The sequence below is a fragment of the Schistocerca gregaria genome, chromosome 8, assembly GCF_023897955.1.
Source record: "Schistocerca gregaria isolate iqSchGreg1 chromosome 8, iqSchGreg1.2, whole genome shotgun sequence".
Classification (NCBI taxonomy): domain Eukaryota; kingdom Metazoa; phylum Arthropoda; class Insecta; order Orthoptera; family Acrididae; genus Schistocerca; species Schistocerca gregaria.
The window spans coordinates 363,701,106-363,725,754 of NC_064927.1; the positions used below are offsets into that span (position 1 = coordinate 363,701,106).

General features: G+C 42.9%; 1 protein-coding gene across 1 annotated transcript in view; it reads right to left on the reverse strand.

The window, feature by feature from the left end:
• Positions 1 to 24,649, reverse strand: part of LOC126285191 (odorant receptor 67c-like) — a 140,634-nt gene that overhangs the window by 89,321 nt on the left and 26,664 nt on the right. The window contains exon 2 of the mRNA XM_049984498.1: positions 282 to 356. Within this exon, the coding sequence (XP_049840455.1) occupies positions 282 to 356 (75 nt within the window). The remainder of the gene's footprint in view (positions 1 to 281; positions 357 to 24,649) is intronic.

Here is a 24,649-nt window from a genome sequence, read left to right on the forward strand (position 1 = left end):
CATAACGAATGGTGGTGATTAGGTGCAAAAAATGACGATATGTATCTGTTAAACTTCGGTTTTATATTTTCTGTGTCTATTGTAATTTCCACGAAAATAAATGAGGGACATCAGTTTCGAATGACCTTCAGTCTCACTGAAACAGAAGGAAACGAATGGAAAGAAAATGATGCAGAGGACATCAGCGAGATTTCGCACGCTAAAAGACCAATTTCAATTACAACTTCAAGAAAATATCCAGTTTTCTAACCCTCTGTAACACCTGTAAGGGTGATACCTACCGGCTTACGGTGTACGTAGTCTGCCATCTCGCCAGACCGAAGCGCGGTGCCGGAATTAGCAGTATGGTGCGCCAGCTATTAAATATGAAGCCCCTTGCCGCATGGGTCTTTAATCGCGCAGTGTAGACGATGCAGCAGATGCCCAGAATGTAGCAGCGAACGTCAATGCCTCATGAATGACGACAACACGCACGCCGCTGACCGGACGCGCACAAGTTCTCATTAAGTCCACGCCTATATTTATATTTCCGCTGCTCCGCCTCCTTGAGCAGCAGGCTTTGCTCAGAGGCAGTGAAATATGCAGCCGGCAGGATAGGGTCTATTAATATTTGAGGGCGCAGTCAATATGCAAAACATGAGAAGCACTCCGAGTGTTGCGTCAATGGTTCACTTCACTCCTACGAGGGAAACATACGGTTACAGCAACCGATCACCGATTTTTCTCCTCCTCGGCATGACTGTAGTACGTGCTTAGGTGTAACGATTGCTGTTACAATACGTAGTGCTTCTCGAGCACTGTTGAGAAATCGTGGTTCCAACAAGGAACTCCTTTAGTGCGAGGTCGCAAGTTCAGTGTTTACTAAGGCCCATTTGAAAGTATTGTCTTAACAATTATGACAGCAAAAATATTAGCTGCTAATGACTCACCATGTGCATCAAGAGGCCGACAGAAAATGAGTGTCCGGGATGTGCAGAGATCAATCTTCAGTGGGATGCATGAATTACACTTCACAAAATGGACATAGTCGACATTCAAAAAATTTTCAGAACGAACCATTGACTTTCACCATGAATATCAAATGAAAAATGTCTCACCATGATGATTACAAAGGTTCGCACCATCAAAATCGACGGCATACTACTTGGGAGTACAAACCGTGCATGACGTTCATCTAGATATCCACTCTTACAGGCACTGACAAATACAAACATTCAGGATTCCAGGTGGTATGAACTGCAACGTTATATAATTTTCAGGAGGGATAGTTTGCTCGAAAGACGTGCGATTTTTATACGCAGACTAGGAATTAAGCGAAAGCAAATTATTTTGACCAGCAATTCGCCGAAATCAATGTTCACATCTCAACTGTGGTTGTCTTACGCCCATGTGAGTAAATATTCCCTACTGTTCTTGCAAGATCACACACACGAAAAAGAATCGTACGGACATAGCACCTCCAACTTGTCGCAGCAATAAAATAACTTTCTAGCGTATTTGCCATCCAGATAACCGTCGGCACAATTGTATACCAATGCGTTAAGGCGTTGATGTTAGCCGATCTTGATACAACTCCTTTGGTACCTATAGTTTCCCGGGTTCCTTTAATATGTATTTCCTCTTCAAATTCCGATTGGCCGGAATTAAAAACAAATTCCTTACTGAACGATGTGACAAGATTTTTAATCTCATCTATAAATTTTCGGGCCGATTCCGCTGTTTGCTGTGCATCGTCGAGTTGACACTTTTTTTGAAATTTCGTTATCTTACGTCTTCCAAATCTGTAGCACTGTTTGAAGTTATGCAACCATCGACTGTTTCCCTTATTCGAAATCTGTTCGTAACTGTCGTTTTACTATGCAGCAGATAATATTCCGTGTACGTAATTACGTTTAGTAACCGCTCCTCGGACAACAATTGTTCTTTACATGGTTTAATTGTACACAGGATTTGAGGCTCACTGTCCGACGAGGCTTATGAACTAGACACCTGTTTCAAAATAATTTTCACTTGTGAAGCAGGTATTGTCATCATTGTAATCCCTCATATACACTCCTGGAAATGGAAAAAAGAACACATTGACACCGGTGTGTCAGACCCACCATACTTGCTCCGAACACTGAGAGAGGGCTGTACAAGCAATGATCACACGCACGGCACAGCGGACACACCAGGAACCGCGGTGTTGGCCGTCGAATGGCGCTAGCTGCGTAGCATTTGTGCACCGCCGCCGTCAGTGTCAGCCAGTTTGCCGTGGCATACGGAGCTCCATCGCAGTCTTTAACACTGGTAGCATGCCGCGACAGCCTGGACGTGAACCGTATGTGCAGTTGACGGACTTTGAGCGAGGGCGTATAGTGGGCATGCGGGAGGCCGGGTGGACGTACCGCCGAATTGCTCAACACGTGGGGCGTGAGGTCTCCACAGTACATCGATGTTGTCGCCAGTGGTCGGCGGAAGGTGCACGTGCCCGTCGACCTGGGACCGGACCGCATCGACGCACGGATGCACGCCAAGGCCGTAGGATCCTACGCAGTGCCGTAGGGGACCGCACCGCCACTTCCCAGCAAATTAGGGACACTGTTGCTCCTGGGGTATCGGCGAGGACCATTCGCAACCGTCTCCATAAACTGGGCTGCGGTACCGCACACCGTTAGGCCATATTCCGCTCACGCCCCAACATCGTGCAGCCCGCCTCCAGTGGTGTCGCCACAGGCGTGAATGGAGGGACGAATGGAGACGTGTCGTCTTCAGCGTTGAGAGTCGCTTCTGCCTTGGTGCCAATGATGGTCGTATGCGTGTTTGGCGCCGTGCAGGTGAGCGCCACAATCAGGACTGCATACGACCGAGGCACACAGGGCCAACACCCGGCATCATGGTGTGGGGAGCGATCTCCTACACTGGCCGTACACCTCTGGTGATCGTCGAGGGGACACTGAATAGTGCACGGTACATCCAAACCGTTATCGAACCCATCGTTCTACCATTCCTAGACCAGCAAGGGAACTTGCTGTTCCAACAGGACAATGCACGTCCGCATGTATCCCGTGCCACCCAACGTGCTCTAGAAGGTGTAAGTCAACTACCCTGGCCAGCAAGATCTCCGGATCTGTCCCCCATTGAGCATGTTTGGGACTGGATGAAGCGTCGTCTCACGCGGTCTGCACGTCCAGCACGAACGCTGGTCCAACTGAGGCGCCAGGTGGAAATGGCATGGCAAGCCGTTCCACAGGACTAGATCCAGCATCTCTACGATCGTCTCCATGTGAGAGTAGCAGCCTGCATTGCTGCGAAAGGTGGACATACACTGTACTAGTGCCGACATTGTGCATGCTCTGTTGCCTGTGTCTATGTGCCTGTGGTTCTGTCAGTGTGATTATGTGATGTATCTGACCCCAGGAATGTGTCAATAAAGTTTCCCCTTCCTGGGACAATGAATTCACGGTGTTCTTATTTCAATTTCCAGGAGTGTATATTGTCCGCACAGTCGAGCATATACGACACCATACGTTCGACTGACTCATCTTGCAGAAACGGTAATATTTCATCTGTTACTTCTTTCTCACTTGGGTCCCTTTCTGACTAAATGTCAACTTCGGCAACTATTGTAGAGATAATGCAATGTATGCTTTGTTTATCATTGCCATTGCTTTGCTTTGTGTCACCACCGCTAGCATTGCAGCACTATTGTGAGTTGCTCGTCGACTAAGCAATTCAACTGCACTCCTTAGCCTCGTGCTGTGCTCACCATTCGATATCTCCAGTCCTGCCGCCTGTTGCCATTACCAGCGAATACTGTGATTGCATGATAGGCATTACGTGGGGCGTCGAATGCCATAAACATCATTGGCCATTTGGGACTCACTCAAGGGGTTCCTACTTTCACGATCGTTTTAAATACTGTACTAGAGCGCCAGCCACTGAGACCTGCTGTTAGCGTAGCCAGCTAAAGCGGCAGACCATACGACCAGTACTCTACTTAGAGTTTTGTCATTTTCTATATTTTTCACTGTAATAAGCTCATGAATGTATCCTTAAATAAATTATCATTGCTTCATCGTTCCTTCTTATATCTTGATTGTACGGCACCACGAATGTACCGTAAGTATTACCATTTTTTAAATCTTTATTTTGACCAACTAGCGTCACGTAACATTTCAATTCCTCTTCATTCTTTGCTGTTTCAAGTTTTTCAAATACTGCTTCATCTTCTCCCTATGTTATCTTTTTCCTTCTACAGTCTATGTTGTTATCTACTTCTTATTTTTTCTGCATTGGAAGCTTTCAAAATTCAGTATTTTTTCCTAAAAGTGTTTCTTTCCGTTATTTCTGACTCTTTGATGTTGTTTATTTCTAATTCTTTTCTCCTTTTTGTAATCTGTGTCAAAGTCTATTTACTTTTCCTGAATTATAGGTGTATTTGCTTCGTTACCCTGTTCACATTCATTCAGTAGAAATAAACAAAAATCGTAACTTCTCTTTGCCACTAGTTTTGAAATTTTCTCTGTATTTTCGTAAATGCAATTCTCGTTTTAGATATTATTTCCAAACCACATGCTCTTTCTATGACTCGTAAATCTATTGAAAATGCTTCTAGTCCATGCTCCTGTATAGTTTCCTCAAGATATTTAAATTTACTAACTAGCTCTGTTTTAGATATTTGTGTTTCTATGTATATTGGAGAATTTTTTATATTTGTTATGAATTTTATTTTTTCAACGGAAACTTTGAGACCAGTCATATTTGCTGTTTATTATAGAATAATTACTTGGGTAACTGCCTCTGTCAGATTCTCTGTAAGTACTGCAAAATCGTCTCCAACAGCCTGGCAGTTTACCTTAATACCATCTGTATTCCTTCCCAGAAGTACTTGTTCAGTTTTGTGATTTTTTAGCTCCAAATACCAGATCCTTGCAACTTTGTTATAAACGCATTGAAGTAGTAAAGGAAATATGTCACACGTTTTTAGTTTCATTGCAGTGATTATTATTATTATTATTGTTGTTCCTCTCCGATGAAACATGTTATACTTTTTTTGATGCCAAATTTAAAGAAAATGACGTCCCTCGAACGTAATAGACTTTTAATCTACTAACGTCGCTGCTCGACGGATGGCGCCTTCGTATGTCATTCATTCAACAAGCTCGCCAAACATTGAACTGTTTATTCCTCAAAAGGCCTGAGAAGCTTACAGTACAAAAGCAACAGTTTTACATTAAGTATGCGCTACAATCTACATCTACATCATATTCCGCAAGCCACCAAATGGTGTGTGGCCGAGGGTATTTTCGGTACCATTATCTGATCCATCCAACCCTGTTCCACTCGCGAATAGTGGGTGGGAAGAATGATTGTCGGTAAGGCTCTGTATTGCCTCTAATTTCTCGAATTTTCTCCTCGCGGTCAATACGCGAGATGTATGTGAGGGGAAGTAATATGTTATTTGATTCCTTTTGAAAAGTGCCGTCCCGAAACTTCGATAGTAAATCTCTCCGTGATGTACAACGTCTCTCTTGTAACGTCTGCCAGTAGAGCTTATTTAGCAACTCCGTAACGCTCTCTCGACAGCTAAACGATCCCGTGACGAAACGCGCCGCTCTTCGTTGGATGTTCTCTATCTCCTCTATCAGTCCAACATGATAGGGATTCGAGATACATCTACATCTACATCTACATGACTACTCTGCAATTCACATTTAAGTGCTTGGCAGAGGGTTCATCGAACCACAATCATACTATCTCTCTACTATTCCACTCCCGAACAGCGAGCGGGAAAAACGAACACCTAGACCTTTCTGTTCTAGCTCTAATTTCTCTTATTTTATTTTGATGATCATTCCTACCTATGTAGGTTGGGCTCAACAAAATATTTTCGCATTCGGAAGAGAAAGTTGGTGACTGAAATTTCGTAAAAAGGTCTCGCCGCGACGAAAAACGTCTATGCTGTAATGACTTCCATCCCAACTCGTGTATCATATCTGCCACACTCTCTCCCCTATAACGCGATAATACAAAACGAGCTGCCCTTTTTTTGCACCCTTTCGAAGTCCTCCGTCAACCCCACCTGGTAAGGATCCGACACCGCGCAGCAATATTCTAACAGAGGACGAACGAGTGTAGTGTAAGCTGTCTCTTTAGTGGACTTGTTGCATCTTCTAAGTGTCCTGCCAATGAAACGCAACCTTTGGCTCGCCTTCCCGACAATATTATCTATGTGGTCCTTCCAACTGAAGTTGTTCGTAATTTTAACACCCAGGTACTTAGTTGAATTGACAGCCTTGAGAATTGTACTATTTATCGAGTAATCGAATTCCAACGGATTTCTTTTGGAACTCATGTAGATCATCTCACACTTTTCGTTATTTAGCGTCAACTGCCACCTGACACACCATACAGCAATCTTTTCTAAATAGCTTTGCAACTGATACTGGTCTTCGGATGACCTTACTAGACGGTAAATTACAGCATCATCTGCGAACAGTCTAAGAGAACTGCTCAGATTGTCACCCAGGTCATTTATATAGATCAGGAACAGTAGAGGTCCCAGGACGCTTCCCTTGGGAACACCTGATATCACTTCAGTTTTACTCGATGATTTTCCGTCTATTACTACGAACTGCGACCTTCCTGACAGGAAATCACGAATCCAGTCGCACAACTGAGACGACACCCCATAGCTCCGCAGCTTGATTAGAAGTCGCTTGTGAGGAACGGTGTCAAAAGCTTTCCGGAAATCTAGAAATACGAAATCAACTTGAGATCCCCTGTCGATAGCGGCCATTACTTCGTGCGAATATAGAGCTAGCTGCGTTGCACAAGAGCGATGTTTTCTGAAGCCATGCTGATTACGTGTCAATAGATCGTTCCCTTCGAGGTGATTCATAATGTTTGAATACAGTATATGCTCCAAAACCCTACTGCAAACCGACGTCAATGATATAGGTCTGTAGTTAAATGGATTACTCCTACTACCCTTCTTGAACACTGGTGCGACCTGCGCAATTTTCCAATCTGTAGGTACAGATCTATCGGTGAGCGAGCGGTTGTATATGAGTGCTAAGTAGGGAGCTATAGTATCAGCGTAATCTGAAAGGAACCTAATCGGTGTACAATCTGGACCTGAAGACTTGCCCGTATCAAGCGATTCGAGTTGCTTCGCAACCCCTGAGGTATCTACTTCTAAGAAACTCATGCTAGCAGATGTTCGTGTTTCAAATTCTGGAATATTCCATTCGTCTTCCCTGGTGAAGGAATTTCGGAAAACTGCGTTCAATAACTCCGCTTTAGTGGCACAGTCGTCGATAACAGTACCATCGGCACTGCGCAGCGAAGGTATTGACTGCGTCTTGCCGCTTGTGTACTTTACATACGACCAGAATTTCTTCGGATTTTCTACCAAATTTCGAGACAATGTTTCGTTGTGGAACCTATTAAAGGCATCTCGCATCGAAGTACGTGCCAAATTTCGCGCGTCTGTAAATTTTAGCCCATCTTCGGGATTTCGCCTTCTTCTGAACTTCGCATGCTTTTTCCGTTGCCTCTGCAACAGCGTTCGGACCTTTTTTGTGTACCACGGGGGATCAGTTCCATCTCTTACCAATTTATGAGGTACGAATATCTCAATTGCTGTTGCTACTATATCTTTGAATTTGAGCCACATCTCGTCTACATTCGCATAGTCAGTTCGGAAGGAATGGAAATTGTCTTTTAGGAAGGCTTCTAGTGGTACTTTATCCGCTTTTTTAAATAAAATTATTTTGCGTTTGTTTCTGATGGATTTGGAAGAAATGGTATTGAGCCTAGCTACAATGACCTTGTGATCACTAATCCCTGTATCAGTCATGATGCTCTCTATCAGCTCTGGATTGTTTGTGGCTAAGAGGTCAAGTGTGTTTTCGCAACCATTTACAATTCGCGTGGTTTCGTGGACTAACTGCTCGAAATAATGAACAATGCTCAAGAATCGACCGAACAAGCGCCTTATAAGCCACTTCCTTCGCGGATGAGTTACATTTCCTTAAGATTCTTCCGATGTATCTGAGTCTTGTGTCTGCTTTTCCCACTATCTGTTTTATATGGATATTCCATTTAAGGTTGCTCTGAATAAAAATGGTTCAAATGGCTCTGAGCACTATGGGACTTAACATCTTAGGTCATCAGTCCCCTAGAACTTAGAACTACTTAAACCTAACTAATCTAAGGACATCACACACATCCATGCCCGAGCCAGGATTCGAACCTGCGACCGTAGCAGTCGCACGGTTCCGGACCGCAGCGCCTAGAACCGCAAGACCACCGCGACCGGCGTTGCTCTGGATACTTACGCCTAGATATTTTACTTCAGTTGCTTGTCGTCAGTAGGGTAGCTGTACAGTAGTGGATTTCTTTTCCTATGTAGGCGCAATATGTTACATTTATTTACGTTCAGGGTCAACTGCCGGAGTCTGCATCATTCATCAATTCTCTGCAGGTCGTTCTGCAAATTCTATCTTCTGCTTTTTCTACTTTGGTATAAACAACTGCATTATTTGCCAATGGCCTTAAAGAGCATCCGATGCTTTCTACTAGATCATTTATATATATTGTGAACAGCAACGGTCTTATCACACTTCCCTGTGGTACTCCTGATATTACTTTTACATCTGTCGATTTAGTTCCGTTAATAGATACTTGTTGAGTTCTGTCTGCAAGAAAGTCTTGAATCCAATCGCAGATCTGCTCTGATACTCCTTAAGTTCGTATTTTTTTTCATTAAATGGCAATGCGAGACGGTGTCAAATGCCTTACTGAAATCAAGGAACACTGCATGAGACTGAGCGCCGTTGTCCACTGAGCTATGGATCTCATGGAGGAACAGATCGAGCTGAGTTTCACAGGATCTCTGTTTGTGGAATCCACGATGATTTTTATAGAGGAGCTGATCATTTTCCAAGAACGTCATAATTCTTCAGCATAATATACGTTCCATAATTCTACAACAGATTGACGTCAACGATATAGGTCTATAACTGTGTGCATCTGTCTTAGGGCCTTGCTTAAAAACGGGAATGTCCTGCCCTTTCTTCCAGTCGTTAGGTACCTTTCGTTGCTCAGGCGATCTACTATAAATCACTGCTGGAAGGGGAGCAAGTACTTTCGCATAATCTTTATATAATCTTCTAGGTATCTCATCTGGTCCTGAAGCCTTTCCACTACTAAGCGATTGTAGCTGCTTTTCAATTCCGCGATCGGTTATCACAATATCTGCCGTTTCGACGTTCGCACGACGATTGAAAGGAGGGACAGTGTTACAATCTTCCGCAGTGAAACAGCTTCGGAAGACCGAATTCAGTATTTCGGCCTTCTCTCTGATATCTTCCGTTTCTGCGCCGGTGTGATCGCTGAGAGAATGAATAGATGATTTTAACCCTCTTACTGATTTTAGATACCGCCAAAATCTCTTAGGGTTTTTACTGAGGTCTTACTTTCGAAATCATTGAACTCTTCAGTCATTGCTCTCCTTACGCTCGTTTTCGAAAGATGAGCAAAATCGGTGACCTGTTAGTTGTGTGCTTCCCTTATATGGTCTGCTCAGAATCGCATGTCGGATGTCTAGACAGTTTTGTAACCGTATCCTCCATGCTGAACATTGATAGGATTACGAGTGCTTTACGTGTTGAGAAAGTCACCTACATCACCAAATATACGTTCACATAGATACCGTTACAGAATTAAACCAAAAATCGTTCCTCATTCACCTGGTTCTGACCAAGGGTTTCGGGAGGTTTCCCTTGGTCTTAAGTCAAATGCTGGAGCTAGAAGCCACCTCCCCTCCCAAATATTCCTCCTTCCCACTACCAGCTTTCCTGTTATTTGGCCGAAAGCTCCCTCTCGTCAGAGGGTCATTACCTGAACAACCACGTCTAACAAATGGTTCAAATGGCTCTAAGCACTACGGGACGTAACATCTGAGGTCATCAGTCCCCTAGACTTAGAACTAATTAAACCTAACTAACCTAAGGACATCACACACATCCATACCCGAGGCAGGATTCGAACCTGCGACCGTAGCAGCAACGCGGTTCCGGACTGAAGCCCCTAGAACCACTCGGCCGCCTCGGCAGGCCAGGTCCACCATTAAAGCTAGGGAACGAAAAGTAAAAACTGAAAAAAGCTCTCTGTACTAATCCGGGTGTGGCAAAAACGGTAGGCTCAGGCAAGAATAATTCTTACAGACATACACTCGGCCACGAAGGATTTATCCGAATGGGATGGAAATTGGTAGATATGACGTACATGTACAGACAAACAAATGAGTACAGATTCAGAAAAGTTGGAAGAGTTGTTTAACAGAAAGAGTTTCAGAAAGTGAGCAAGTCAACAACACGTTGGTACACGCCTGGCTCTTATGCAAACCGTTATTCGGCTTCGTATTGGTTGACGAAATTGTTGAATGTCCTCCTGAGGGATATAGTGCCACATTATGCCTAAGTGACGTGTGAGATCGTGAAAATCAGAAGTGGTTGGAGGGCTCTCCCCATAATTTTCCAAACATTCCCAATTAGGGAGAGATCCCGTGCCCTTGCTGACCAAGATAGGGTTTGGCAAGCAGTAGAAACTCTCCCCGTGTGAGTATGGGCAATATCTTGCTGAAATGTACTCCTAGTATGGCTTGACGTGAAGGGTAACATAACAGGTCGTAGAATACCGTCGACGTACCACTGTGCTGTGAGGGTGCCGTGGATGACAACCAAAAGGCTGCTGCTATGAAATGGCACCCCAGACCATCAGTCCTGGGTGTCGAGCCGTATGGCAGCGACATCAGACTGGCGTCGCATCACTGTTCAGGACGTCTCTAAACACGTCTTCCCTGGTCATTGGGCCTCAGTTCGAAGCGGGAGTTGTCACTCAAGACAGTTCTACTCAAGTCAATGAGATGCCAGGCCGAATGTGCCCGACACCACTGCAGATGACCATATTGGCGGCCAGTGAAGCATTAGTTGCACATCGGATCAATGATAAATCCGGGGTATGAGTGCCTCTTTAACGACTGCTCGGTCCTTGAGTTCCGTCGTGTCTCTAGATGGATCTTTTCCTTCTTGGCGTTATTTTCGGCGATGGTTCACCCATTCCTGCCTACATCGTCGAACAGTGACATTGGTCAGTGGCATGTCGAGTGATTCGTCGATTACTCCGTTCGGCCTCTTTGAGCCCAACTATACGTCCTCTTTCAAATGTTGGTACGAGTATCTGTACATATTGTTCATGCTCCTGCCTCAGCTGAATACACGGAATGAAATTCGCAAAGACTTCATGTTTTGAAACCGACATGCCCCTGTTTACCGTCCTTGCCAGCTGGATGGTGAAACTTCTTTGCAGGGTCACACATTCATTCATCCATTGACAGCCAAACATTACAATTTCTCTTTCTCCGTCGTACCTGTATGAATATCAGCTTGTGACCATCTTCCATAAATCATTCGAGGTGCGTCTCTTTTTTTCTTTTTTCCTTAGAGTGTGTGTTCTATTCCAATCGATACCAGATGTAAACGAGTATTTTCCTTCATTCCTTTAATTTTTCTTCACAGCCCCATTCTGAAGTTTTCTTTGTGGTAACTGTAACGATGAAGCTTGACATCGTCATTGCCCACAGTTGGACTAACTATAAGCGGTGGTGACATAAAGTTCCAGCATTACAGCTTGGCAGGTTTGAACCATTAAGAGCACTTCAGAATGAGGCTGCACACCAAAACTATCAGCGGAGAAAGACAAAAGTAAAAATGAAAGTTAATTCTTATTGTGTAAGCTTGAATGTTTACTATGTACGTCTACGTTTTACGAGGCGGCGCTGAAAACTTCCTGGCTTTGTTGCCTTACAGTTGAAATAAAAAAACAAATGGGGGCTCATTTGAAAGTCCTCAAATCTTAAGATTTAGCTGCGTAAATATCTGGTTTTCACTATTTATACAATTTGTCCTGTTGCAGGTGACAGCCAAAATGACAGAGTCATAAGCGTATTTCTCGTCATTGCAGAAATCGCCATCATGAAGTTTTTGAATCTCCAGGGAAAGTCCACTAAGGACATTCACAATGAGATGTCACAAACACTAAGAGAGAAGTCTTGAAAACTTGGATATTTCGTTTACAGACTGGCAACTTCTTTGTTGAAGTGGTCGCCCTCAAACCGCAGCAGACACTGCAACATCTGATGCTGTGCATGAGCTGATTCTTCAGGACCGGCGAATATCCGCCAAAAAAATAGCTGCGATGCAGGACATCTCTCGGGAACGTGTTGGTTTCATTATCACCACAATCCCTAGACATGGTCAAGATTTCAGTGAAATGGGTGCAGAAATGTTTGAACCGTGATCAATGGTAGCAAGATGCTGAGACATTACAGCCATTTTGTTCCATTTCGAAGATCCAAAGACATTTTGGGTGATGTTAGTGACTGAGGATAAAATTTGTTCTGACGATTATGACCCTGAAGCCAAGGAATAATCAAAAGAACTGTGCCGCAGCAGGTCCCCACGGCCGGAGAAGTTCCGCACCCAAAAATAGGCCAAAAAAGTGAAGGCGTCTGTTTTCTGGGACAAAGTCGGCGTTACGTTGCTGGGCCAGTTGAAGGAAGCAATTAAGAATAAACACCGAGGAAATTTGAACGTAGGTATTCTTTTGTTGTTTGTTATCGCACCTGTATACACGTCCAATGTTGTGGCTTCCAAATTGACGAACCTGGGCATCCAACTAGACAACCATCCTTTCGAACTGGAAGGAACATCTGAAGGGTAACCGTTCTCAGGACATTGAAGATGTTAATGGGGCTGCGGAGAACTGGTTTCGCGACCGGCTCACATGACTTTTATTTGCAGGGACTTGAAAAATTGCACCAACGATGTGACAAGTGTATTAGTCTCAGGGAAGAATATATTTAATAAATGGATAATTTCAAAACTCTAGCTTTCTTCATTTTTACGCAAAGCCTGGAATTTTTTTTGCATTCCCCCGTATTTATCATGAATGCGAAAGTATTAGTCTTCTGTTCTTATTATTGTTCTTGTCTGAAGACCAGTTCGAAGTAGCCCTTCACTCTAATCTTTCCCGTACAAGGTTCTTCTTCTCTGTACAACTACTACAATCTACATCTCTTCCAACCTGCTTACTGTATTCTAGCCCTGATCTCCCTCCACAATATTAACCCCACACACTTTGGTCTACTACCAAATTGATGATTCTTTCATGTCTCGGGTTGTTCCACTTCTTTTAGTCACGTTGTGCCATAATTTTTTCCCCCCAATTAGAGTCAATACCAGCTCATTACTTATTAGATGCACCCATTTAATCTTCAGCATTCTTCTGTAGCACCACTTTTCGGAAACATCTATTCTCTTCTTGTCTGAATTGTTTACCATCAACGTTTCAATTCCTTTCAAGGTACCTTCAGAAAAAACTCCCTAACAGTTAAATTTATATCCTATGTCAAGAAATTCCTCTTTTTCAGACTTATTTTCTTGTAATTGCCAATTTGCTTATTATATCCCCTCTACCTCAGTCATAAACGCTAATTTTGCTGCCAAAATAGCACAACTCTTCTACTACTTTTAACGTCTCATATCCTAATGTAGTTCCCTCATGTCGTTTTATTTAATTCGGTAACATTTTACTCCCTGTGCTTTACTTTCGTTGATGTTCGTCTCCTAATCCCTCCTCAAGACACTACCCACTCCATTCAACTGTTTTTCCAAGTCATTTTCGTCTCTGAGAGAACAACCGTATCCTCGACAGACCCAAAGTATTTATTTATTCTTCCTGAACTTTGCTACAAATTTCTCCATAATTACCTATATCGTTTGCTACGAGGTGCATTCAAGTTCTAAGGCCTCCGATTTTTTTTTCCTCCGGACTGGAAAGAGATAGAAACATGCACATTGTTTTAAAATGAGGCCGCGTTCATTGTCAATACGTCTGAGATATGGCAGCACCGTACGGCAGATGGAATTTTACCGCCAGCGGCGAGAATGAGAACTGTTTTAAATACTTAAAATGGCGACGTATTCCTTACTAGAACAGCGTGCAATCATTCGTTTTCTGAATTTGCGTGGTGTGAAACCAATTGAAATTCATCGACAGTAGAAGGAGACATGTGGTGATGGAGTTATGGATGTGTCGAATGTGCGTTCGTAGCTGCGACAGTTTAATGAAGGCAGAACATCGTGTGACAACAAATCGAATCAAACTCGGGCTCGCACAAGCCGGTCTGACGGCATGATCGAGAAAGTGGAGAGAATTGTTTTGGGGGATTGCCGAATAACTGTTGAACAGATCGCCTCCAGAGTTGGCATTTCTGTGGGTTCTGTGCAGACAATCCTGCATGACGACCTGAAAATACGAAAAGTGTCATCCAGGTGGTGCCACGAATGCTGACGGACGACTACATGGCTGTCCATGTGGCATGTTGACAAGCAATGTTGACGCGCAACGACAGCATGAATGGTACTTTCTTTTCGTCGGTTGTGACAATGGATGAGACGTGGATGCCATGTTTCAATCCAGAAACAAAACTCCAGTCAGCTCAATGGAAGCACACAGATTCACCGCCACCAAAAAAATTTCGAGTAACCGCCAGTGCTGAAAAAATGATGGTGTCCAACCTTACCCATTGCGTTCCAAAGGGCACTACGGTAACAGGTGCATCCTACGAAAATGTTTTGAAGAAGAAATTCCTTCCTGCAGTGCAACAAAAACGTCCGGGAATTGCTGCGCGTGTGCTGTATCACCAAGACAACGCACCCGCACATCGAGCTAACGTTACGCAACAGTTTCTTCGTGATAACAACTTTGAAGTAATTATTCATGCTCCGTACTCACCTGACCTGGCTCCTAGTGACTTTTGGCTTTTTCCAACAATGAAAGACACTCTCCGTGGCCGCACATTCACCAGCCGTGCTGCTAGTGCCTCAGCGATTTTCCAGTGGTCAAAACAGACTCCTAAAGAAGCCTTCGCCGCTGCCATGGAATCATGGCGTCAGCGTCGTGAAAAATGTGTACGTCTGCAGGGGGATTACGTCGAGAAGTAACGCCAGTTCCATCGATTTCGGGTGAATAGTTAATTAGAAAAAAAATCGGAGGCCTTAGAACTTGAATGTACCTCGTAAATTTACAGACTGAATAACTTCGGGAATAGGCTACAAACCTGTCTCATTCTCTTCTCAATTACTGTTTCTCTTTCCTTTTCTTCACTCTTATAAACGCAGTCTAATTTCTGTGCAAGTTGCGAACAACTTCTCACTCCCTGTATTTTATATTAGCTATCCTCAGAATGTCAGTGTATTCCTGCCAACATTGTCAAAGATTACTCTAAATCTACAAATGTTACAAAAGTAGATTTGCCTCTGTTCAGCATGCCTTTTAGAATGAGTTGTAGCGTCAGTACAGTGTGTCCGTGAAGTCATGGTGCAGCTACGAACGCCTGTTGTGGTTAACAGCAACAAAGCGAAAGGCTGAAACATGCGCTACATTGGACTGTATCGAAGTATGATGTTTAGTGGTGTGAGCGCGCAAGTGATGACGCAACACGACGAACCGTGTAGCAGCAGCGGAGCAGGTGAAGTCAGTCGAGATGTAGCGTCCAGAAGAAAGTTCAGTCTGTTCTGTGGCTTGCTAAATTTCAACTTGTGACCAACGTTCAACGTGAATATCGTCACGTGTACAACGAAGAGCCACCATATAGAAATAATGTTAATAGGTCTGATAAGCGGTTAAAGAATACCGGCATTTTGTTTGGTTAACACCGTTCTGGTAGGTCTTCGGTAAGTAAAGCGTCTGTAGAAGCCATAGGGAACTGTTGTTACCTAAAGCGTCCCAAAATAGTCAATGCGTACGCGCGCTCGAGAATTAGGCCTAAAAATATACTACAGTTCATAAGGTTTTAAAGAAGTGTCTTCATTTTTCGGGTTACAAATTGCTGTTATTGCACGCTATCAGCCTGACTGATAAGCCCCAAACGATTCGAGTTTGTTACAGATCTGCTTACTGAGATCGACTGTGATGAACGATTTATGAAGTAGATTGTGGTTAGCGAAGAGGTCAGTTTACATGTCTGTGATCACGTTCATCGCTATAACATCAGAATATGGGCTTCTGAAAATCCTCGGGCTACGCTGAGCACGAATATAATACCCCTAAGGTGAACATGTGGTGTGTTTCTGAGCAGACGGTGACATCAGACAATTATCTTGACTTGTTTAAGTAGCATGCAATGCCACAGTTTCCGCAAGATGTCATCTCTCAACAATAAGGCGCTTCTCCACGCTACGCCAATAGTTTCTGGATATAAAAATTCCCCACCGGCGGATAGGAAGGGATGGTTTTAGGTCATACCACCACGATCCCAAGACCCAACGCTATTTGACTTTTACTTTTGGGGTTATGTGAAGCAACGTGTGTGCAGTGAGCGTATCAACGACATTAACCATTTAAAACCGAGAATCACAGATGCTATTCACTCTGTTGCACCATATATATTTACATGTATGCGGGAAGAACTGGAATATCGTTTAGGTGTGCGTAGGGCAACAAACTGAAGCCAAATCGAACTGCTCTGAACAGGTATGAATACGTGGAAAGTTTCTCTTTCATCTCCATCTTGTTTCACATTTTTATCTTGTTTCATATCTTTTCTGTGACCGATTAAAACTGCACCATGACTTTACGGACGCTCTGTATTGCCCTGTGTGTTCCCACATTTCTTCGGAACCCAAACCGATCTTCCTCGAGTTCTGCTTCTATCAGTTTTCCCATTTTTGTAAAAATAATGTGTGTCATTGTTCATCAACCATGGATTATTAAATTGATAGTTCGCTAATATTCACACCTCTCAGTACCTGCCTTCTTTGAACTTGGCATAACTACATTTTTCTCGAAGTCTGAGGGTATTTCGCCTGACTCTTGTGTCTTGCGCAAAGGTTGATTAGTTTTGTCATGGTATGTTCTAATAAAAATCTTCACAAATCTTAGGGACTGTCCTCTACTCCAGACGTCTTGCTTCAACTTGGATCCTACAGAACTCTACTGCATTCTTCTCGCAGTATCATGTCTCTCATCTCATCTTCACCTACTTCTTCTTCGTTTTCTATGAAATTGTCTTGAAGTTCGTTCCCTTGTATAACCATTTCAGATTTCTTCCACTGCTCAGCTTTCACTGCTTTGCTCACTACTGGCATGCCACCTGAACACATGATATCCTTACAGCTGCTTCTCTTATCTCCAAACGCCTAATTTTGCAATGGGAGGCATCTGTCTTTCTTGTAGTCACGCACGCTTCTACAGCCTTATATTCGTGCTTATCCACTTTACACTTTCTGTCAATCTCATTTTTCAAATGTCTGTGTTGCCTTTAGCTTGATCCATTTGCTGCTTTTTTTATATTTCCCCCTTCCCCTTCCGCACGGTTTGCAACGCTTTTGGATACGTGTATATCATAGTTTGCGGTAATTCTCCTTGTCTACAAGTAAACATTTGGTGTACTTAGTCCCTTTTGGGTTTGTGCCTTAGGATCTTGAAGTTCGGGTGAGAGCTATATAAGGCGGCAGATTTAACTGACACTGTTTAATTTTTTATATTAATATACGGCTGTGATTACTCCGTCTTCATGTTCAAGGTTAATAAGTAGCGTTGACACGGTTCTTTTCACAAGTCGTATCATAAGAAGCAATGTATTGTAATTAACTGTTATTATATTGTGCACCGAACTGCCACGGAGATACAAGATTTAAATGACACTGTTATTAATATATGCCACGGCCAAAGCAAAATTCGAAGCAGGCGTAATCTTTGCCATTTGGTTGCAATTTCGGCCTTAAAACGAGTTATAATTTCGCGGAAAAGGCTTTGTTGTTGTGATAACAACTTTAATTATTGTCAGTTAATTGCAGAGATGTTTCAATGATATAATTCAGTTTTCCAGATGCTTCAAGATGGAAGATAATTTCACATGATCAGGTTGCATTTAGTAAAGGCTGTAGTGGCAGTAGTGTTTTTATTTACTGTAACTTGCAACAGTTTGATAATATTAGGTTGAGACACAAGTTCGTAGCCTTTTTGGTTTTGCATGTTGGTATTCCGTTTGCTATGGGTTTGTTTATCGATTGTCATTTTTTATCTGTAGATCACTGTTGCTACTTGCGTTTATATATTGTCGTTCCGTCATCTAGATACGGTGAATGGAGTTGTGGAAGCTTGAAAGTGGAATGCCAAGTTGAGAAATCGGAACATTTCCGACATATTCTTCTGTTTCTGTTTAATAGAGAGAAGACAGCCGCGGAGGCTGCCACAAACATTTGCGCTGTGTATGGGGTACTGACAATGGACATAGCATGGCAAGAGAGTATTTTTCTCGTTTTAAGAAGGATCGTTTTGACATTGGTGACTCTCTACGTTAAGAAGACCTTCAGGGTTTGATGAAGATCGTTTAAGCGCATTAATACACAGTTATTCACGTAAGTATACTCGAGTAGTGACAAATCAACTGTCCCACTCGAAAAAGAGGCCAAGTTCAGCAAGGAAGAAAGTCATCTTCTATCAAGAGAATGCACGCCCGCACACATGTGCCGTTGCCATGGCAAAATTACTCGAACTAAGGTATGAATAGTTGCCACATCTGCCTTATTCACCTGATATGGCTCCGTCAGACTTCCATCTCTTCTCGAAACTGAAAATTTTTCTTGATGGATGGAGATTCACTTCAAACGAAGAACTGATAGCCGGAGTTGACAATTATTTTGCGGGCCAGGAGGAAATCCATTTTCGAGATGGGATCAAGGCAACAGACTGGAACATCGTTGGACCAAGTGTATTAATCTATAAGGAGACTACGTTGAAAACTGAAAAAAGTTTCAGTGATGTAAGTTCTTATTTTCTATTCCGTTCCGAGAACTTCTCAAACCACCCTCATAGCTTTTCTAGAGCCTCGCTTATTTCTTTATAGGGTTTCTGTTTAGTGCTGACTTGAGCAATACGATGGGATCCACAAAGTTTTGTTACTTCTTATAACATCGTCTAACGCCTACAGTCACCACAAGATGACCAAACGCTTAATGTTCTTTGACATGGTCTAGGTGTTGGTGTAAATCTTAAATAAAACAGACGTGAGTAATAACGACAACGTGGTACCCCTACTTCTTTTCCCTTCCTGTTATATACTTCGATTTCTATGAAACTCGAAGTGGGCTCAACGATTTCAAAGATCCCTGGCTGTACATTTTGTGTACGTTAGTCAGACGTCGCGTAAACCACAGTAATGGTGATGGGAGTAGTTGATTCTCTAAGGGTCGCACTGAGTTTCCATGGGCGTGGAATCGTAGCGTGGAAATACTAAAGCACCAGCTACACCCCAGGTTCTTGTAGATCAACTAACTAATATTTAAACAGATACAGTCACCAAAAGAAGAAACAATAGAGTATACAAATTGTTGTTTCACTGCAAGGCAATCTGTGGAGAAAACTAAACCTCTGTTGTGTTAGTTTCCTGCTAACTGAACTGTGGTGATATTACGAGCTGTTGTTAATGTACTATGCTTAATGTACCTGTTCGAAGTCACTCTCTCATGCATGTGTGATCTCGTGCGTGCTGGGCCGCATGCTAGCATGAAATGTTAAAATACTACCTGTTGCCATTATGCCGTAATCGCAGACAATGGGCGTGCCCTTAAATGATTAAAGATCCCAACACCGGCAAGTACGCTGCACGATCTTACGTCCTTTGCCGAGAATCCTCAAAATGCCAGCCGCGTAATCTGCAGCATGTGTTGACACGCTATAAATTTAGCATTTCATTCAAAACATTCTACTTACTTTCACATCTACATACACTCCCTGGAAATTAGCGTGCAATGTGAGCTACGAAATTTCAACTGTTGTTACGTCTCCGCAAAACATGTCTACTTCTCAGAACTCGACAATACTCTTTCTTAGAATTGCACTTCCATCCAAGTGCAAGGAAAAGATCAAATATTAATTTTTAGGACAGGGAGTTTAGAGTATTAATGTCACTGACAAAAACATTATTTATATAAACTGATACACATTTAATAAAATTTTGTGTAAATAAATTTACCGATTTTTGTGATAAAACATCAAAATTATTCTAATCACGTAAAATATAACCAGCATGATACCTGGAATTTTGGGTTACAAAATTTTTAATGAGATTCTTATCTTAAAAATACAGATATCGATACCCATCGGTACCAGAGAGCCTGCGACGTGCATTACACTTAATTGCATCACAGTACTGAGTGAGGGATAAGCTAACATCTGTATGTGTATGTATGTGCCCTAATCTCTCGTACCTCATTCTCATGATCTCAAGGCGAAATTTATAAAAATATTGCCTCTACCAAAACAGCCGTTTTTTTTCAAATTCCTTATGCCAGCTCGTGTTGTTCTCAGTTAAACGTATTGGGTGCTTACCTAGCATATATATGGTTTCGTCTTACTTGTCCCATATCTTCTCCTTCTTCTTCTACTTCTTCTTCTTTTCCGCCTCCATACACAGTGTGTCAGCCTTTTCAGACTGTCGGGTGCCAGCTTAAATGTTTCTGAGAGGGACTGATCTCTTTGCAAATGTCCTAACTTCAGCAATCGTAATTTTCGTCGAATAGCCTTCCTCGTTTCAATAACCTTATGCTTTGTCATTGACATACTGTTGTATAGTAAGCCGTTTTTGAGATAGCCTTGATATATCTATGCATATCCATTAGTTCCTCAATTTTGTCATTGACGTATAATTAATATTGCTGTATTCTAACATTTGACCCTTCACCGTTTCCAGTTCCGTTATTCCGTTAATTCAGCGTTAATAACCTTGATTTTTCCGTCAATTTACAGACGTATGTGATTTGCACCTGTCGCATGACTGTGCAGCACACTTGCGAATTTGTCCATAGTCTACAGCATACTGACACAATTACGTTTTAGTACACTGTCTTTTACGCATAATCTCATCGATGTTTCATCTGTATCGGCCTTCATTCAGTGTCCTAGTTTTATCTATAACCGGAAAGCCACACCATGAGATATTTCAGCAATCTTCGCATATGGCAAAAAAATCGATGACATATTGGTTTCTATAAGTGCTTGGTATATATGCTTGAAGTTCAGATTGACCTGTTTGAAAGAGATAATAATTTTTGCATTATTCCACTTCAACTGGTTAGGGATCCCAGAGTATGTCTGGTTGAAATAAAACACATGGACTTGAATATGGTGACTGAAGCAGAAATATCCCCGGATCTCATCCTGATTTTCCATTGCAACGTTGTCAAATATCATAATGCTGTTTGGCTTTGCTTTTTCAGGCAGTGGAATATCGCTACTTTTGCTTAATGCCAATGCCTGCAAAATCTTCTGCGATAGCTGATATTATTGGCTGGAACAGGGCTTCTGCAAAAAATTTATATACGTGCTCAAAGCAGACTTCTCAGAATGCATTAGAACCAAATTAGTCTTCCCACAGCTTAAAGGCCTAATAATCAAAGTACGTATGTTATCCAGGCGTCGTTGTCCATTCTTTTTCTGGTTTCAGGCAGCATCATTGCAGGGTCATTCACCTGCCACAATACCCCTGTAGTGAGGCTGTTTCGTCCACTCGGTCATGGTGGTAACTGTTCGTTTACATTGGAATGCAGTGGATTTTATAATATAACTAACACATGTATGGCTCTTAAACTTTATAAGCTCTTAGCTGTAGCTGCGTAAACAAGCTTAAATAAGATTGTAGTCCTGTGCCCGTATCTCCATCGATGCACATCAAGCATCATAGAACTGTGCTATGGTTTCTTCCAATGGGTGGAGAGTTTGGCGATCTAACTCTAGCAGATTACTCCCCAGAGTCTCATAGAATCGGTAGATGCATATGACTGCCACCCTGGACGACACTCGCTAGCTCATGTTGTATTGAATAGATGGCACACATGACACTCTTAGACGTCTGCCCCTGCATATGCATGCATTCTCTGTTGTTCACACTGTTTCAAGAAAGTCTGCTAAAGAGATTGATGATCGACCAGTATAACCATCGAAGAGTGAATCTTGCTGTGGAACAAGGTTAAAATCTGCATTGAGACATCACTTAGCCAACGCCATTCATTCATGGATAATATTACTTTGATGTCACTAAGTTAATTCGATATCATACCGACACTGATGCACTTACAGCCATTGGTGTTCAAAGAATAAGTCTGACTGAAGAACGCTATTTTCACGATGTGGAGGAAGTGTAAATGCTAACGTCAGCGAGTTATTACAAGCACAACTGTTTGAGAATTGGATGGGATGACCTTGAAGGTGAGAAAGTGCTGACAGAAGCTAAGTTAGCGAATTCTGCCAGAATTCCCAGTGACCCACTACGTTTCTCTCTGCTCCTTATCACTTGCATTTTGGCCTCATATTCATCTTGGCCTAGCATGAAGTTAGTCACAACTTCTCCACAACTGTGTACCTGGTTGCCACTACACCCTTTAATTTTACAGTCTGACGCCTACCACCTTTCATCCATAACTTTATGGCGCTAAACCAAAGAAAATTTAAGCCCTTGTATCAACTAGGAGCTGCACACTTTCTTACAGAAAACTGCGTTATCGAGCAGAGATTTAGAGCTGTTGTCAACGGAGCCCGCAGTAACTACTGCATCTTGAAGACTGGAGCAGTGGTGGTCCTTCTGTCCTCTCTGTCGCTTAACGTACTCCTTCCAAAACTGTCCATCTTCGACCTTGTGTTCCCTTCTTACAATTTCGCGATATGTGACCTTCCACTTCACATACGAAGCACTGAATATTTTTCCTACGAGAATTTGTGCTACGCTGCCAGTCTCATGACTGCTGGTTCTTGAGTAAGCTCCGAACACACGACTACCAGTCCAATATCAATTTGAGCTCTGCACCAAATGGAACTTCTGTTTGTATTACTTTTTCAAACGTCTCGCGACATGCCGATCTTATTGCTCGATCGACTTCACTCTGTGGCTTGTTCTAAAAGGTGTTTAATGGCCTTTGTCCAGAGTCCAACAATTTTAGCTCGTTGTGTGAATTGTTCTCACTGAGGTTGTGTGTGATGGCAGTAACTTTCCTAACTCGAGCCGCAAAATGCTTCATTGATTCCCCGTCCAAAATACGCATAATGTGGAGCTGTTCCCTGTAAAACCTTGTAGTGTTTTCCTCTTGTACCGTCGCAAAAGTGACTGTTTAAATTCGTCATAGGTAACTACACGACTGCACGTGGTATCACATGTGGCGAAATCATCTTGGAGTCGCAGTTTTGCCGCAGTTACATTGTCTTCGTCACTCCTGGGGCATAAACGTGCTGCATTTTCCGGTTTATTAAAAAACACGTGAACATCCTTGTCTGATCTGTTGTGGAAGACTGAAACTGTAGGGATGAAAGAAAAGTTCTTAACTATCGGTGTGTCCATTTTACTTTCATCGGTTATACTCCGACTGCTGCTATTTACTGTACCCACATCCCTCTTACCTCCCGCATCTGCTTTTAATTGCTGAATTTCTGAGCGAAATCACGCTATAATAGACTGAAAATCTACACCTTGCTGTGTGTCCGTCACGACTAATTACCCGTTTTTTTACTTATAAAAAATCTGCCATCACTGCCATTCGCATGAACATCAAGCAAAGTCAGAACCTGCAGCAGTCCTGCCTTTAGTGCTAGATGTCACTTCGCTGCATCGCCCGAGAGAAGTGCTCCGACGGAAGAATGTTGTCTGCGTCACCTTCCGCTACTTCCACGTACAGATACCACATATGAATCCTTATGATTAATACCGATCACTGCTACACCCTGAGCCGTGAGGCGAGGTCGATACCTCGTACCCAGCGAACTTGAATACCGTCTTTAGGCATTTGGCGGAGGAACGATGGAGGTGACATTGGGACTGAGGGTTAGGAGATGATGACGCGCAAGGCGGTACGTACTTGTTTCGGGTTCGCGTGGCTAGCTTTGCCGGTGTGCGCGTGTTGCAGCAACGGGCCCAGTGTCTTAGCGCTGATGGCCGGCCGCGGTCGCTTTGCGGTTCTAGGCATTTCAGTCCGGATCCGCGTGACTGCTACGCTCGCAGCTTCGAATCATGCCTCGGGCATGGATGTGTGTGATGTTCTTAGGTTAGTTAGGTTTAAGTAGTTCTAAGTTCTAGGGACAGATGACCTCAGATGTTGAGTCCCATAGTGCTCAGAGGAATTTGAACCATTTTTTTCTTAGCGCTGATGACGTAGAAGCCCTGCGGCAGTTACTGCGGCGTGTCAGCTGTAACTACACTACTGGTCATTAAAATTGCTACACCAAGAAGAAATGCAGATGATAAACGGGTATTCATTGGACAAATACGAGGGTCAGTCAAAAAGTAATGCCTCCTATTTTTTTTCTACGTTTAATTGTCAGGAAATTTAAATGCAATTACATAGGTTGAAAACCACAACATTGAGGATTATTTTGTCATTTTTCAATGTAATCTCCGCCCATCTCTACAGTTTTGGTCCATCTTTGAACAAGGGCATGTATCCCAGCACGGTAAAAATCACAGCTCTGCTTCCTAAGCCATTGACGCACGGATGTTTTGACGGCCTCCTCATCTTCAAAATGAATCCCACGATGAGCTTCTTTTAGT